The sequence below is a fragment of the Thalassophryne amazonica genome, chromosome 15 (assembly GCF_902500255.1).
Source record: "Thalassophryne amazonica chromosome 15, fThaAma1.1, whole genome shotgun sequence".
Classification (NCBI taxonomy): domain Eukaryota; kingdom Metazoa; phylum Chordata; class Actinopteri; order Batrachoidiformes; family Batrachoididae; genus Thalassophryne; species Thalassophryne amazonica.
In genome coordinates, this window is record NC_047117.1 from 26,474,195 (window position 1) to 26,491,661 (window position 17,467).

The following is a 17,467-nucleotide window of genomic DNA, read 5'->3' on the forward strand; positions in this document are numbered from 1 at the left end:
AAACACCTAAAATAAATTATAATTTATTTTTATTTAAAAATGAGGTTTGCAATTTAATAATGGATTGGTTTCTCTGATTAAATGATCATTTTTATTTTTAGGGAATGGGAGTTTTCAAGTTTAAAAGGAGATATTCTATACATGAAGGGAAAAAAATCACGTTTATCAAAATCTGACATGCTTAAAACGTATGTCGACTTTGAATTAATCAAAAAGCAATTAAATAAATGATGCAGCTTTTCTGAAAGTGGCTGAATTTTAAAATCCACTATTGTGGATTTTAAAATAACAATTTTCAACAGATGTTAAAATGTTTTTATTTGATTTGATTTGATTTCTTATTCTTCTGAATTAAGTATTTTCTGTTTATACTGAAATTACCACAAAATACTGCGTTTTTTATATAATTTTCCTCAGTAACCAGCCAAAGCTCCGGTCTGTCATGTTTTGTTTATTTTTTAATAATTATTATTATGATTTTTATTTTATCACTTTACTGAAGCTGTGCGTCAGTCTCCTCTTTTCTCCTCTCTTGCCCTTTTTTTGTTGTGTGAGCTGTGGATAAATCTCTCTCTCTCAGGGGAGTGTCAGTCGGTGCACTGTCAATCACAGCCTCGGCTTCCCTTTCATCTCTCCTTCAGAGGAGGCGGAGGAGGAAAGAGAGAGAGAGACGAGAGAGAGAGAGGAGAGAGAGAGAGAGAGAGAGAGAGAGAGAGAGAGAGAGAGGAGAGAGAGAGAGCCGCTACATTACTCACACCGGTTTCATTACTCCGTGGGAGCAGGGGAAGTCGGTCCACGGCGTTTTTCTCGCTGACTGTTTTCTGACTTTTATCCCTCTCTTCCGGCCACCTTTGAGGATGTATTTTGAAGTATGAACGGCGTTTTCCTTAGTGGGTTTTCGTCTTCTTTAAGTCTTACTTCCTCCACTTCCATCTGTTAAATTTTCACCTTCACTTTTTTTAATGCTAGCTCACATTTTTTCCTCATTTTTGTTCGCAGGACCACCGAGGAAATATTTTCGTAATTTTAATAGATGCACTTAAAAAAATCCGCATCGAACCAGTTTGTGAGCGTTTCGACTCATAATTTTAACTTTACTTTTTCTTCTTCATGACACAGACGCAAATTTATGACCTTTTGGCTTTCCATAGCAGACATCCATTCTGATTGTTTACATGTTTCACTTTGATCTGGTTTAGTTTTTTTTTTTTTTAAATCCCTTGTTTAGTTAAAAAAACAAAAATCCCAGCGTGTTTTTCCGCCGGGAAACAAGCCGGACACGTTTCGGTGGATTTTTAAGTTCTCTCCGTGTAGTTTCGTGTGTTTTAGTTTTTTTGAGAGCTAAAATGCCACAGTTGTCGGGCGGCGGAGGAGACCCGGAGCTCTGCGCTACCGACGAAATGATCCCGTTCAAAGACGAAGGAGACCCGCAGAAGGAGCAGATCTTCGCCGAACTCAGTCACTCAGAGAGGAAGGAGACCTGGCAGACATCAAGTCCTCTCTGGTCAACGAGTCGGAGATCAGCCCCAACAGCAACAGCCACGATGTGAGTACAAACAACGTGACCAGCAGGAAGCGTGGTCGTCAACAAAGACAAAGTTCATCGCTTTCACTTTTTAACTTTCATATGGAATCTGTCAGAAATGCTCAAAAATTAGACTGAGCATCATCTGACAGCCAAAATACAGCCGTTTTTGTGCTTCACGATTTTATTTATCAACTTATTTTCAAACGATGCTGGTTTGGTCTATTTAAAAATATATATGTTTTATATTAAGTGATGCTGCTGAAGCTTTGCAGCTCTGCAGGATGCGCTCAAAACACACAAAACCCTTAAAACACATTACAGTCGTCTTTATTGTTAGGCGTAAATCAAGTTTGTCGTTAAAATTAGATATATTTTTTAATGTATTGTAAGAATTGAGGCCTTGTCTAACTGATAAATGCCAGCGTAGATGCATTTAGGAAGCACACGTGGTTTTAATCTGTTGATAAATAACGTGATGCTAAAAATATTAACAATGTGACAAAAAATGCTTAAGTTATTTGGGTGTGGGTTTTGCATTTTCATGATCTTCTAATAACTATTACAAACATGGCCAGATCATGATTTTCATGAATGTGATAATTCCAAAATAATATTTTAATTTCTTTATCTCATTGACAAAGTCACTGCAAAATGACATTGAGACAGTTTAAAAATCTAATTTTAAAAGTAAGTTGTACACATTCATGGATAAAATTCCTTTTTTTAATACAATGTTTTCAAAAATGTTCAAAAAGCATCCGGACTTGCACTTAATATTCTGGTGCTGCAGTGACAAATGACATTTTATTAACGTGCACAGTCACAGAAAGCAGGCGTGGAATATCACGGAAATAAATTTGCATTTATTTATTTATTTTTTCCAGCATCCACTTTTCTCCTGTACTGACCTAAGGATGCAAGTCGCACTTTCCCTTTCCCAAAGATAACTGGCTGTTTTGTCATTAACCACGGTGTTAATGGAATTTTGGATACATCTTGAGCGAGACTGTACATATTCACCACCAAATATCCTGGAGACATATGAGACAGGGGCTGAATGTTAATTTGGAATCTGGTGAAGTTCCCTCTCTCAGCTTGAAGCCATCCTGAGGGGTCTGAACTCCAAAAAAAGGGGTCCTCTTCCCAATTCTGATTTGAAAAGGGAAATGAAATAGATTTGCAAATAGTAGAGGATTTTTTTTTTCTTTTTGAAGTAGAAAATGAAATCGTTTCTCCTTTTCATAGAATATTTATTGAGCATCTGACATAGCCTTTTAATTTAATAGGAACAAATACACCCTGTTTAAATTTAGGATGCTTCAGCTGAGATGAAATGAGAGTGGACTAGTGGAACTGAAAACAAGTTAATTTGTGCACTCCTTAAGGACATGGAGCTTAACTAAGTGGTTGTTTTGACACTTTTATGCAGGCTGCACTATCACCCTCTGCATAGATCGAGGCGCCTGTGTGTGACCTTGTTCTGTTTTTAGTGATGCACAAAAAGCCAGCATTCGTCCCAGCACCGTTTGGGTGTGTCTTCCTCCGTTAAGTGCATTTGATGGCCTTCCTAATTAACTCACCATCATTTCTTTTCTTTTCCTTTGTTTTTTTTTTTTGTTTGTTTTTTACAGGCAGCAACGCAGTCCCAAATACCGCAAGATTCATATCATGAAAAACAGAGATCATCCAGATGACAGTAAGTGACACAGTTTTAACGGGAGCAAAATGAACATAAAATTCAGATTTTCAAAATACTCTTTTGTGATGCCGTGAAGAAGCACTGCTTTGTTTTCTCCTTACAGAAGTGATCACTGTTGGCTTTGATTCTTATCAGATTGTATTTTCCTGCTGCCCAGACACAGATAATCTCTGAGCCAACTCGAGTCAGGACACGTTTTGCCTTTGTGGATAGTATTACCTCCCTCATAGATGGCGGTTCCTGCAGAAAGATTAAATACACACTTTTGTGATGTTTTAATTGATCATTCCATCATTGCGGCATTTTTGGCATGTTTCATCTACTTTGGTGTTTGTCATGAGAGACCAACTCCATTCATCTCCCTAAATTCACGAGGCGTCTGCTTCCACTGACGTGCAACATGTTGTTGCAGCTTGGGCTTCTTTAGACTGTTATAGCCTGACCCCTCTGCTGCAGGTCATGATTAGGGCTTTAAGGAGGCATGTGTCCTCTCTTTGTTCCCTTTCACTCGTGAATATAATCCCCTCAGACCAACACTGGCTTTCTTCAAACAACATTCATGTTTCTGCACCACAAACACCCCACACCAACCCCCGTTGCGCAGTGTGCAGTTCAGTGGTGAGTGTCGCTGTATTGAGGCCTCTTTTATAAAGCCACACTTAGGTCAAAGGCGTAGGAACAATTGGGCGTCTCCTGTTTTGACACAGTCTGTTGTTCTCCTAATTGGTGCTAATTGGCACAGAGGGGCTCCATTGTTCCTCAGTATAATGCAGACCTCCTCTCCAAGACGGGAAGAAAGGGTGCGAACAAAAGTCCGAGGCAAAATAGGGCACGGGTTAAAGTGTTCGACAGCGATATCATTACTGCGTCCAAGCAGGCAGGTGAACTTTGTGCTCAGCCTTGTCATTGTTTGTGGTTCAATTCACAGATGAAAAACTTTTAGAATTTCTACCACATGAAAATGCACTTGTGTTGGGTGTGTGTATATACATATATTTCTTTTATCTGTTTGCTAAGCTGTTGGTTTTTCTGGTCAGCATATCTGAGCTTTCTTTTTCTCTCCTTTACAAGGAAAGCACCAAGACCTCTACAGTAAAGGCCATCCATACCCAGGCTACCCAGGCTACATCATGATGAGCAACATGAACGACTCCTACATGAACAATGGCTCCCTCTCACCTCCTATACCCAGAACGGTCTGTAACAATATTTTTCTTCTAGATATTATTGCATCAGTAGAGTGGCATCATGACATGAAATGCTGTTGGTGTAACAATTCACATACCACAGACAAAGCAACATCAAACCTTTCCCAGTAGGAACAGGGGGAGAATCACAACAGAATCTGCAAGTCTTTTGCCATATTTTGAGCATGTATGTTTTATTTGCTTGTTGGGAATTGCTTTGACAGTACACTGCTTTATAACATTACATTATCATGTAGGGCAGTAACCGAAAACAAACAGTGTCACAGACTTTAACTTCACAGCAGACTTGCAGGTTTACACAAGTTCTGGCCCTATTGTAAATTTCACAGCTTAAAAACCAAAGTGTCTAAAACCATAAACCTTGACGGACCAAAACCACATCTGCAGGCACATCCTGTGCCCGAAATACAGAGTTGGAGGCTGAGGGAGAAGAGAGACATAAGCTGCATTTTATATGAAGGATTCCAGTCTGTGTGGAATCATTTTGATTGGTGGATACGGTCGGCCATGTATACGTAATGCATACATGGCTGTAATGAAAATGATCAGACGGATCAGATATCTATAGTAGTTGCACAAAACAACTGGATTGGCTATTTTGACATGTGCACCAAGCAGTGCCCCTGCCACACAATTTTATTGTTGTTTTGATACTCAAACTGCAGCAGTAGAAATTTTATTTTCAAAAAGAGAAAAGCAAAGCCACATTATTGTGCATTTTCTACTTCTTCCTCCCCCTCAGACCAGATTCGGTGACAGGGTTTGGGGATTCAGGCAAATTGTGGTACAGTTTCTCCTTCTTTGTTTCTGGTCATGGAAATAGTCAGTTGTATTTTTTAAACCTCTTTTGACATCTCCATATTCTCTTCCGTTTCCAATTCAGGGGGGAAAAAAAATCAGAGGACTTTTCAGGTATTTAATTGTCTGAAAAATTGTTGCATGTGCAGAGCGTTCTGCATGTCGGGAAGAATCTGATCAGGTGCTTACATGGCTCATATAATTCCATCTAAAGGATTATGAAAGAACTGAACAACCCTTGTTGATCTAGCTGGATGTTTGATCAGATCCACTTATTTCAATCTGATTACAGAATTTATGAGACATTTCCATTCAGATTCTCAGTCATTCTGTAAATTCTATTGTGGTTTTACACAACTTGTATGCAACAATCAACTATTCTAAACAGCTATTTCTGTGTTATGCATATATTGAGTTTAGGGGTGTAATAGTGGTCTTTTGTTATTGCGTTTGTTTAGTTTGAACTGTTAGCAAGAGGCTGCTTAAATGCCGTTTGGAGCTTGGTTTACACTGCATTCACCTTTTGTTGCAACTACTGATGCTCACTTTTGATGATGCTGAACAGGTTCGAAGTACAACCAGGAGGTACCTGACCTGCAGATAAATGATAGCTTTTGTCTGATTCATGGTCTTTGTCCATCGTTATAATTATTAGACGAGGAGCCGTAGTGTTCACAAACAGCAAACGCTGGTGCTGCCACATGGGCTGTGTCCTAATTCAGCGCTGCAACTCTTCTAAGGCTTCATTTGTTAGGCCGCATACAATCATCCGTGGCGCAACTAGGTCGTCCCATTTTGAAAGCTCCTTGGAATGCAGCCGACATGTTGCAGCCCCCAACCCCCCCCCCCGAAAACAAGCAAAAAAAAAAGAAAAAAAAAAATGCAATAGCTGATGTTTCTTCATGGCCAATCTCATGAGTTATTGCATGGTAGTACAGACAAATGGTAGTAAATTTAAACTAAAATAAATAAATGAAAGGACACTTTTATGTTCCATGTGTATATTACAAATAATGACTGTTTCAGTGTACTAGTAAGAAGAATGTTTGCATGAAGCTGAAAGATGGAATGTACCATTTAACAAGACATCAGCCGAGTTGCGTGGTACATTCCAAATGTCAACAATTCAAACGAAATCTTCCAGTGCACGAATAGATGACATTATTTGTTTTATATAACACCAAAATGGATCTGCACATTTTATTTATTTTATTGATATTAAATTTAGAGAGGCTTTTCATCTCAGAGCAGGAATGGGAGGGGCAGCAGGACCCAGACGTTCAGCTCTACCGACATACCACTGAGCAGTGTGAGAACCCGAGAGGCTAGCTGTGTCTGTGGAAACATGCATCTCCTTTCTTAAATTCAAGAAAGCAGATGTGCTGCACCTTCCTGAATGAAACATTTCATCTTTCACTTCATGAAATATTTTTTCCGTTGCATGTTTGAAAAAAGCATTCATTATTTGTGTTATATAACACCTAAAATAGATGCTTGTCATTTGATATTTTATTAATTTATAAACGAGAAAAGGGATTAAGTTTTTGTGTGCGTCAGTGGTCCAATGAGGTCAAGAGGTTCCAAACAGTCCAACACAAACTTTAAATAGCAGTCCCAATCCAAAATTGTTCATTATAGCAGTAAATTCCTTTGCGTAAATTGGCAAACATGATGATGTAGTCCATACCTGATGCCATGCATTGACTTCTGTGTGTACAGAGTGCCGTCTGGCTTTCATCAGTCCAACGAAAAATCACAACAGAAATTGAGTTTTTCATCTGACAGCGTCTCTACTTAAAGTAGAGACATCCCAGCGAATACTGAAAATTGCCTCCAGATGGCTTACGGCGTACTGGAATTGTGTTTTTGTTGGTAGAAGATGAGCACCATCAATAAGCTTGTTCAAATTGTACTCTGTCACCAAGACAAACCCCCACCATGGTTGTTTTTAAACTAAGCACTGTAGCCCTGGTCAAAGGGTGCAAGAGTGCTTGTGTGAGGTTTCAGTCCATCAGTGCTTGAATGCTTCATGCACGCAAATGCAATACGTACTGTTTTTTACATTAAGGTAGGTCGCGGCGTGCAATGATGAAAAGGTATGGAACCATATTGCAAATTGGAACAATGATCATATCTCTGACATACACACCACCAAGCCAAATGACAAGGATCTATTTTGGTGTTACATAAAAGCTAATGAAGGCATGCATAGAGTGAAACTGATGGACAAAAAAAAATGCACGGTAGTGATATCACCCATAAAATTGGACAAAATAATGAAATGTCATACAGTTCACCAGTCAAATGACAAGGATCTATTTAGGTGTCATATAATTCTAAATAAGAATTTTTCTAAGTATAAATAAGTACTGAAAAATGACTAAACTACTTGTTACACCCACTGCATTAGCTTGTTGCAGGTAAACGCTAATGACGCAACAGCAAAATTCTCTCTGGGCTAGACAGTTTCATTGAGGACTGCTGGTTCAGCTTCTGTTTGTCTATGAAGACCACATCTTCATGGGACGCGGGCTTAGAAGGGTGCAGCCCCTGAATTGGGACACAACCATGTGCTGAACGTCCGGGTTTCTTTGCTAAAGTTGCTCAGGGAAAACATGTTTACAGTGAGTTCCGCACACAGAGAAAAGTTTCACACGTGCATTGGTCGAATTTGTTTGGCGTAAATGCGTACCAAACTGAAAGGCCCATACCAAAATATTTCTGTACAAATATGTCTGCTGTTACTCCCAGAAATGAAATGACTGAAAATTACAGACATGTAGGTCTTTGATGCGTCTTGTGATAAACCTGAGGCTCATTTTCACATTTTTCCTTAACATCTGTTCTCTGAGACTGATGAAACAACAGACCAGAAGTGTTGTTGCAGTCTTTTCAGTCACACTCACTGAAGCTTATAAGTCTTTCAGAGTTATCAAGAAATTCTTAGTCGCTGCATTCATTAATCTTCCTCATACTCGGGCACAGTTTTTGAGGTTGCACTGCTGTCTGTGGATTCCCACACTGCCATTCTCTTTAGATTTCTTGATAATTGCTTTAACCTGAATTGTGAGGGATATTTAACAGCTAAATTCCACTCTTTGCCTTTTGTCCACTGACATAACAATAAAATACTGAGGGATTAACACACAACTCACTATCATATAGTTTGAAGTTGATTATCCAGTTATGTTTGGTCCCATTAAATATGTGAGACAACACACAAATGGTGTTGTAATGTGTGTGTATATATATGTGTATATATATTTATATATATATATATATATATATATATATATATATATAAGTGTGAGTGCTTGTGTGTGTGATTTTATTTAATAAGTTCAATGCAAGTACATAATATAATTGTAAATAGGTTAAATGTTACAAGAAGTGAAAACATTTATTTCCATTGTGTTCATTTTAAAAATCAAATGACAGAATAGAAGTAAAAATAAAATAATAATAATAATAATACTGAGAATAATAATTATAATTATGATAATAATAATAGTGGTGTATATGTTAACAAGAGCCTAAACAATGTAGAAATACATAAAACAGTAAATTGCCATTTAAAAAATTAAGGTAATTAACAGGAAATAAAAGGTGTTCTTCAAAAAACGGTTGATGTCTCAGGCTCTAAAATCATTATGGAATCACGCGCCATTTCCAACGCAATTATAGAAACTTTGCACAATTTATTACCACCCTTGAAAAATGTCAGCTACCTTTTTTTTTTTTTTTTTTTTTTTTAACCCTGCCCAATCTAGAGCCTGTGGATCCCCACGGGGCAATACACTAGTTACCTGTAATGATTGATTAATTACGAGGTCTGTTAAAAAAAGTATCCGACCTTTTTAGTTTTTGCAAAAAACCATATGGATTTGAATCACGTGTGATTGCGTGAGACAAGCTTGAACCCTCGTGCGCATGTGTGAGTTTTTCCACGCCTGTCGGTTGCGTCATTCGCTAGTCAGACGACATAACCGGATCTAAGACAGCGTCCCAGTTAGAAATGAACGGCACATTCCACTGTTACAGGAGTTTTTGTCATGGAAAGAGGAGCGGCTCCACCGCGCGTCGTGGTGGAGCTACATGGCGCAAAGCAACGCTGTGATGAAGCCTTCCAGGACATGTTGGGGCAGGTCCAGCTCATGCACAATCACAATCGGATAATCACACGACTGAAAAGCAACGACAGCCATCTGAAATCCACTTTTAAGCCGTCCTGTGAACCAACACCGAGGTGGTTTGTCCCGCGTAATGAATGGTTCCGTGGCGCGTCCCTCGCTCCTCTTTCCATGACAAAAACTCCTGTACAGTGGAATGTGCCGTCATTTCTAAACTGGACACTGTCTTGATCCGGTATGTCGTCTGACTAGCACAGGAATTGTGAAAAGAGTGGACATCAGCATTTTTTTTGGCACATTGAGACAAGACGTGCAGAGGAATTCCGCGCGTCGCGGTGGAGCTGCATGGCGCAAAGCAACGCCGTGATGAAGCCTTCCAGGACATGTTGGGGCAGGTCCAGCTCATGCACAATCACATATGGATAATCATACGACTAGAAAAGCAACCGGAATCCATCTGAAATCCACCTTTAAGAAGCCATCCTGTGAGACCAACACCAGGTGGTTTTGTCCCCACGTAATGAACGGCTCCGTGGCGCGTCCCTCCGCAAAACTCCTGTAATGGTGGAATGTACCGAAAAAATGCTGATGTCCACATCTTCAGCCTTTTTGTGAAAGGTCAGACGAGGGTCCCAATCAACAAAGCTTTCACGTTGGAAATTGATCGTGGTGTTCCAGCGGGGTCTCAGCCTGTCGATGGGGGCTGGAGCGCGCCGCAACTCTCAGCGTTGTGGGCGGTCTTTAAAACCGTCGGATCACTCCTTAATCTGTGTAATCCCCATAAAATCATCCCTGAAAGCCATATTAATTTTCCGAATGGGGTCCACCTGGCGGTCTCTCACAGTTTCTGAAAAAATTCTGATGGGAAAAAAAAGCCAAATCATTCCCGCCATTTCCTGACAATGAAAGTCCGCGAGGGGGTGGACCACTCCTCACTCAAAGCCTGCTCACAGGCGAATGATGCAACCGACAGGCGTGGAAAAAACTCACGCATGTGCACAAGGGTTCAAGCTTGTCTGACGCAATCACACTGATTCAAATCCATATGATTTTTGAAAAAAATAAAAAGGTCGGATACTTTCTAACAGACCTCGTAATTGATGTTTCAATAAGATGACAGTTCTTGGTTACAAGTTTGTAAAGAAACCTGACATTCCATCACATAATAAACAGAAAGTCAAATGGTTATGTCTATAAATGTAATATATGTTCTTAATCACCCTGACCTAAAAAAAAAAAAAAAAAAAACGGGGCTGCTGAAAGATAAACAAGAAGTTATTACCCCTCATTTTCAGCAGTTGTAACGATGACGCCTTGACAGTTTTAATATCATGCTCAAAAATCAAAATGCCTACCACATTCCCCAGAACATAACAAGAAATTTACAGTATTTCTCAAGTAGTAAAATTTTGTAGTCCCACATCTCATGTAAGATGTGTAACTAGCTTAGCGTGAACAATACTCCCTAAAAGCTATGTCACATTTCTGAGGCCCTCTTGCAGAGGAGTTTGTATTTCTGTCCAGAGGTGGCGTCCTGCATGTTGTTGCGTATGTTGTTCCTGTAATGGTATTAATTTCACACAGCTGCAGGTCTCTCACTGGCGGCTTCCTTTGTCTGCCCCATTTGCAAATTTGTCCTCATAATAGACATAAGTGTATGTGTACGAACAGCTGTCCAATCTAATCCTGTTTTGTGATTGTGTATGTCTCTGTATCACACTTGTAAAGACAGCCACTCTGGCTGTGGTGTGGTGTGGTACCTTGAAAAAACCTGTTCAATACAATCTCCTGGTCCCCAGACTAGACTGACACCCCCTCCCCTTCCCATTTTTTTTTTTTTTTTTTTTTTTTTTAATTTTAATTTTCTTGGACTATATGTTTTTAGTTTATTTCATCAGGTTAAAGTTGTGAAATATGGGTACTGTGCTATTAAAAGAACCAGTTTCTGAAGCAGATGTGATTGTTGGGGGGGCAGATGCCACATGCTGTGTGTAAAGGATTTCTCTCCACACGCAACTCTATCACAAAATGATGTTAGCATTGCACTGCTTTCCCTCTGCCAAAGTTGCAGAGGGTGAAAGTGACAGTGTGAAGAAAATTTAAGCCCAGTTCCTCTGCATTACACTCATCAGTTTCCAAATAGAGTGCCTTGTGAAATATGGGATATGATGCTTTCCAAATGATCTTTTATGGCTTGTTTTCTGGTTTCTGTTTGATCAATTATTCCGACATAGGCGCTGAAATAAGTGTAGAGGCCTGTATGGAGACCAGCTGCCTGTATGAGAGGAAATTACCCTTCACTGCAGATGAATTAGGCCATGCAGTTAGGCCCTGCCAAAAGTTTTAAAGAGTCCGTTTCATTTCGTTTATCATGGCTGCTTTCCTTTCGCCCAATTTCTCTCGAACCCTACTTCAATAAAAACGGTAGTCATTTTATATATGTTTTTGTCAATTATCCAATAAAAAGATCCAGGCTTGGTGGAAGGATCACAGAACAAGAGTCCTCTGGCTTTCTCACTGATGTCAGCTTGCTGCCTACTGCTGCTGGCCACCACAGCCCCAGTATCTGCAGGCCTGGGATCAGTTTTCGCTGAGATCAAAGACACATTCTCTTTCATTCTCTTCCATCTCCAACTCTACCACCGCCCTCGATCCAGTAGTTTAGATTGATTTCCATTGACCATGACATTCCCGCACATGCCGGCCAGTCATGACGGAGCTGTTGGGAATTGCTGATTGTCGGCAGATTTGACCAGTTCCAGCTTCATAGTTGGTTTCAAGTAGATATAAGAGCTGAAATTTTATGATTCACAACTAGATAGTTTGAACATAAAGTTAACGTATTAAATGGGGTTGGGTACCCCAAAGACTCGTGTCTTTAACATATATTAGTATTTAGTTAAATTTATAGCTGTTGTTTTTGGCTGACTCTGCAGTGCGTAATAACCAAAGGCTCAGCAAGCTGAAATCTGAAGTAGGTGATTTCATCATTATGAAGAAATGACCCACATCACCGCAATTTCTTATAAGCGGTTTAGGAACTATAACCGCTGTATTAACTTTCCTGATGTTTGGAATTCGTGTCATATTTGCAGAATTTTTTCACAAGCTTTGCATTTTGTGTGGCAGTAGATTTATTTAACTTACAGTTGGTAGTAGCACCTTGACTGACTGATGTGAAAGCTTAAGGACAAAGACGACATAGCCAAAGCCTGATTAATGGCTGAGGCTCAAATCAACATCCAGAAAACATCACAGTGTATAATTTAATAATGCTGCCAGTAACGCTGTGCAGCAAAGTTTCACTAAATGCTAATTGGTGTTCACACAACTGAGCCTTCATGTCTTTATTTTTATTTAGTTTCTAGACAACTAGACAAATCCATAATAGTCATGCTTTAAGTACCTGTAAGCATCAGTGTAACCCTAATCCTTGGCCAGAGGGGGTTCTAGGTTATGACACCCTGAGCAAGCACCCCCCCCCCCCCACCCTACACACATATTTGTTATCATCATGCTACAACCTCCATCACCACAAACTGTAACTCTTGATATACAGTGAGGAAATAAGTATTTGAACACCCTGCGGTTTTGCAAGTTCTCCCACTTAGAAATCATGGAGGGGTCTGAAATTTTCATCTTAGGTGCATGTCCACTGTGAGAGACATAATCTAAAACAAAAAATCCGGAAATCACAATGTATGATTTTTTTTTTTTTTTTTTTTTTTTATGTTACTGCTGCAAATAAGTATTTGAACACCTACCAACCAACAAGAATTCTGGCTCACACAGACCTGTTAATTTTTCTTTAAGAAGTCCTCTTATTCTGCACTCTTTACCTGTATTAATTGCACCTGTTTGAACTTATTACCTGTATAAAAGACACCTGTTCACACACTCAATCAATCACACTCCAACCTATCCACCATAGTCAAGACCAAAGAGCTGTCTAAGGACACCAGGGACAAAACTGTAGACCTGCACAAGGCTGGGATGGACTACAGGACAACAGGCAAGCAGCTTGGTAGAAGACAACTGTTATGATTATTTATTAGAAAGTGGAAGAAACACAAGATGACTGTCAATCTCCCTCGGTCTGGGATTCCATGCAAGATCTCATTTGTGGGGTAAGGATGATTCTGAGAAAGCTCAGAACTACACAGGAGAGATGACCTGAAGAGAGCTGGGACCACAGTCACAAAGATTACATTAGTAACACATGATGCTGTCATGGTTTAAAATCCTGCAGGGCAGCAAGGTCCCCTGCTCAAGCCAGCACATGTCCAGACCTGTTTGAAGTTCACCAGTGACCATCTGGATGATCCAGAGGAGGCATGGGAGAAGGTCATGTGGTCATATGAGACCAGAATAGAGCTTTTTGGAATCAGCTCCACTTACCATGTTTAGAGGATGAGAACAACCCCAAGAAAACCATCCCAACCATGAAGCATGGGGGTGGAAACATCATACTCTGGGGGTGCTCTTCTGCAAAGGGGACAGGACGACTGCACCGTATTGAAGGGAGGATGGATGGGTCATGTATTGCGAGATTTTGGCAAACAACCTCCTTCCCTCAGTAAGAGCATTGAAGATGGGTCATGGCTGGGTCTTCCAACATGACAATGACCCCAAACACACAGCCAGGGCGACTAAGGAGGGGCTCCGTAAGAAGCATTTCAAGGTCCTGGAGTGGCCTGGCCAGTCTCCAGACCTGAACTCGATAGAAAATCTTTGGAGGAAGCTGAAACTCCAAACCTGAAAGATTTGGAGAAGATCTGTATGGAGGAGTGGACCAAAATCCCTGCTGCAGTGTGTGCAAACTTGGTCAAGAACTACAGGAAACGTTTGACCTCTGTAATTACAAACAAAGGCTATTGTACCAAATATTAACATTGATTTTCACAGGTGTTCAAATACTCGTACTTATTTGCAGCAGTAACATACAAATAAATTATTAAAAATATCATACATTGTGATTTCCGGAATTTTTTTTAAAGATTATGTCTCTCACAGTGGACATGCACCTAAGATGAACATTTCAGACCCCTCCATGATTTCTAAGTGGGATTACTTGCAAATTGCAGGGTTTTCAAATACTTATTTTCCTCACTGTAATTTTTGACATCTGATGGCCAAATGTGTAGATCTAATATTTGCTATTTCAGTTGGCCTGAAAAACTGTCATCTCATGTATAAGCAACACATTTGCACAGCAAACAACATATCAAGAGCTGGTTAACATTAGCCCATCTTATTACCTACATCAAGTCAAGTCTGGGAGCATGCGCTGATGGTGCGCTTTGCCGCATCCACGACACCACGGAAGTGCCTTGAGTCCTGGATGGCAACCACCCAGGCAGAGAGCCATTTCATTCCCACATCTCTAATATAACCATATATCTACTGCAGCCAGGTGAAACGTGGCCTAACCTGTCATTATATACATTCTATCCCAGGGTGAGAATTCCTAGGCAGTTCATAATTAGATTTTTTTTTTCTACATGATTTTTTTTTTCTACATGATATCTCTCTCTCTCTCTCTCTGTGTATAAGTACGTGGTACTTTTTAAAGTGAAGTACTTGTAATAATCTGTAAAGAAGTTTTCCAATATACTTTTAACAGCTCAGCCATATTTGCACCTGTGTGGCTCTCATGCACTGATTCTAAAACCCTGGGGAGCTGTTGTAACCACTCCAGACAAATAAAACGTGCACTAATGCACTTTTTACTTGTTTCAGGATAACTCAAACAGAAACGCACCTTGTGATAAAAGCAAACTGCTGCTGATGTATCGACTCTCCACCTGGAACATACTGCACACAAACAGTCGTGTCACATCAGACATGCACTGCTCACTCTGTCCACATTATTTGTCTTTTTAAAGTAAATCTTTTACCACACTGTGATAGTTTCACAGTGCAGAATCAGTTTGGACTTTTTGTGTGTGTGTGTGTATGCGGTGTGTGTACGGGTGAGTTTATTTTTTGTGAATCTGCAGTGTGCCTGATGGCACCTACCTGAAGGCACCTTGTGTGAAGCGTTTTTACATATAAACTTAAGGATACATTAGGACTCACCGCAACTTTGTCCTTTGACATCATTTGTATAATCCAGAGCTGGAGTCATGGAGCTCTGTGTTGTGCTCGCCTGGTTGGAAAGAGGAGAAAGTGAGTTCTCTTAACTGCAGTGCAGCTTTTTAGTATAAGAAAGGAAAGGTCTCAGAAAGGAGCCTAAGATTCTGAATTTTACAGTTTACTAAAGAAAAAAAACTAAATTAACGGGCACTGGAACATAATTTAGATCTCTTACAAGTTTACTGTATTTTTCAGAGTATAAGTCGTGTGTTGTTGTTGTTTTATTTATTTATTTATTTTACTAGGTTGGGAGGTCCTGTGACTTACACTCAGGTGCACCTTATATACCGAAAAATCATGTTTTTGTATTCAAGAATAAATGCCAATAATAAGAAGTACACAACAATGCACAATGCTTTTTTTCTAACAGTTTTTTATTATCTAAAAAACATACAGTAAATAATTTCCTCATTCATGGGTGAATTTGTAAACTTTAACCATATAATCACAAATGTATAATCTCTGAATGGTACATTTAGGATGGTATCAAACGTTATTTGTCATATTTGTGTTTTTATCTCCAGTAGGCCATCACAGTAAGAGTAAGACACTGAAAAAAAAAGTCAAATGTCTGCCAGGAAAGGCTGCCAAACAGAAACATTTAAGTAAAATCCTACAAATTTAGTGAAAATAATAAATTTAGCATACATTTTCATTAATATTTTACAGAAACAGTTATTCTACCGATTTTTCTTATTATGATCACGCAACCTTCAATATAGCTATGGCACTACAAGTTCAACCACCTTAAATTACAATTTAAAAAATGTAAATTTATATATGAACACAAACATTTATATGATGAGATGCATATCTAATTTTACATAAATTGTATATAATTAAGAAAGCTGGTTTAAAATAAAAATGTAGTACTTTTTATATAAAATGGAAATTAGTTTGTCATAATGGTAACTTACAATAAAGTAATTAATGTACAGGTAATGACTATTTTCCCCAGCGTTTTAATCCAGTTAAAATAAAAAAGAAAGCTGCTATAAAAGTTATTTTGAGTGAAACTAGCATTTTATTTTCAGTACAGTGTAAAGACTATGGGAAAGAACACTACAAATCCATAGAGATAAAATATCAATAGAAGAAAATGGAAATGGATTAAATATATATTTCAGGAGACAGACTGGCGTCCTGTACCGGGTGTACCTGCCTCACGCCCTATGACTGCTGGAATAGGCTCCAGCTCCCCCCCACCACCACTGTGACCTTAATTGGAGTAAGCGGTTGAAGATGCGTGAGTGAGTGATATATTTCACAAACCTGAGAATATTTTCCTCAAGCATCTGCAGACAGTGCTGTCCAAGCAAGATCTGGAGGCACAGTATGCTAGATGAGCTTGGTAAGAACATAATGGATGGAAGCAAAAAGAACTGCCAGAAATAAAGACTGGCGAGGACCACGGTTGATGTCCTGTGGTCCTTCGATGGAACAAAGACTTCATGCAAGCCCATCACCTGACTACAGCAGTAAATTCAACCAGATGGGCTCTTTTGGCATGCAGCAGATACAGTGCACTGTTGTAAAAGCTGCTCATCAGAAAGTCCTTACTTTGTATGATTACCTATAATATCTCTGCTCTGTATCAGCCAGAGGTCACACAGAGTTGTAGCAGCACAGAAGGGAAACCTGGCCTTAAGACACCACATGAGGCCTGCTTCCACCACAGGAAGGCCTGCTACTCCCCACATTTTACAAATGTGTACAGAAACAGCCTGGTAATTAGTCTTCTCAGCTGTTGTGTCTCCACTGTAGTGAAGATCAGTGATGCCGGTAACGTGTTACTCTAATCTAACCACTTTTTTTTAGTAACGAGTAATCTAACAGCGTTAATCTTCCAAATCAGTATCAGAATTAAAGTTACTTCTCCAAGGTCACTGTGCGTTACTATTATTTTACATTGTGGGTCGATAGCAGCATTAAACTTGGTCCGTAGGGCAGGAGGTTGGGGTTCGACTGA

At 39.5% G+C, this 17,467-nt stretch overlaps 1 protein-coding gene across 1 annotated transcript in view; it reads left to right on the top strand.

Moving 5' to 3' along the window:
• The first annotated feature begins 706 nt into the window (after positions 1 to 706).
• lef1 (lymphoid enhancer-binding factor 1) overlaps positions 707 to 17,467 on the top strand; it is a 112,174-nt gene continuing 95,413 nt past the window's right edge. The window contains 5 exon segments of the mRNA XM_034188524.1: positions 707 to 1,461; positions 1,464 to 1,546; positions 3,160 to 3,203; positions 3,205 to 3,224; positions 4,299 to 4,423. Coding sequence (XP_034044415.1) covers positions 1,347 to 1,461; positions 1,464 to 1,546; positions 3,160 to 3,203; positions 3,205 to 3,224; positions 4,299 to 4,423 — 387 coding nt within the window. The 5' untranslated portion in view covers positions 707 to 1,346.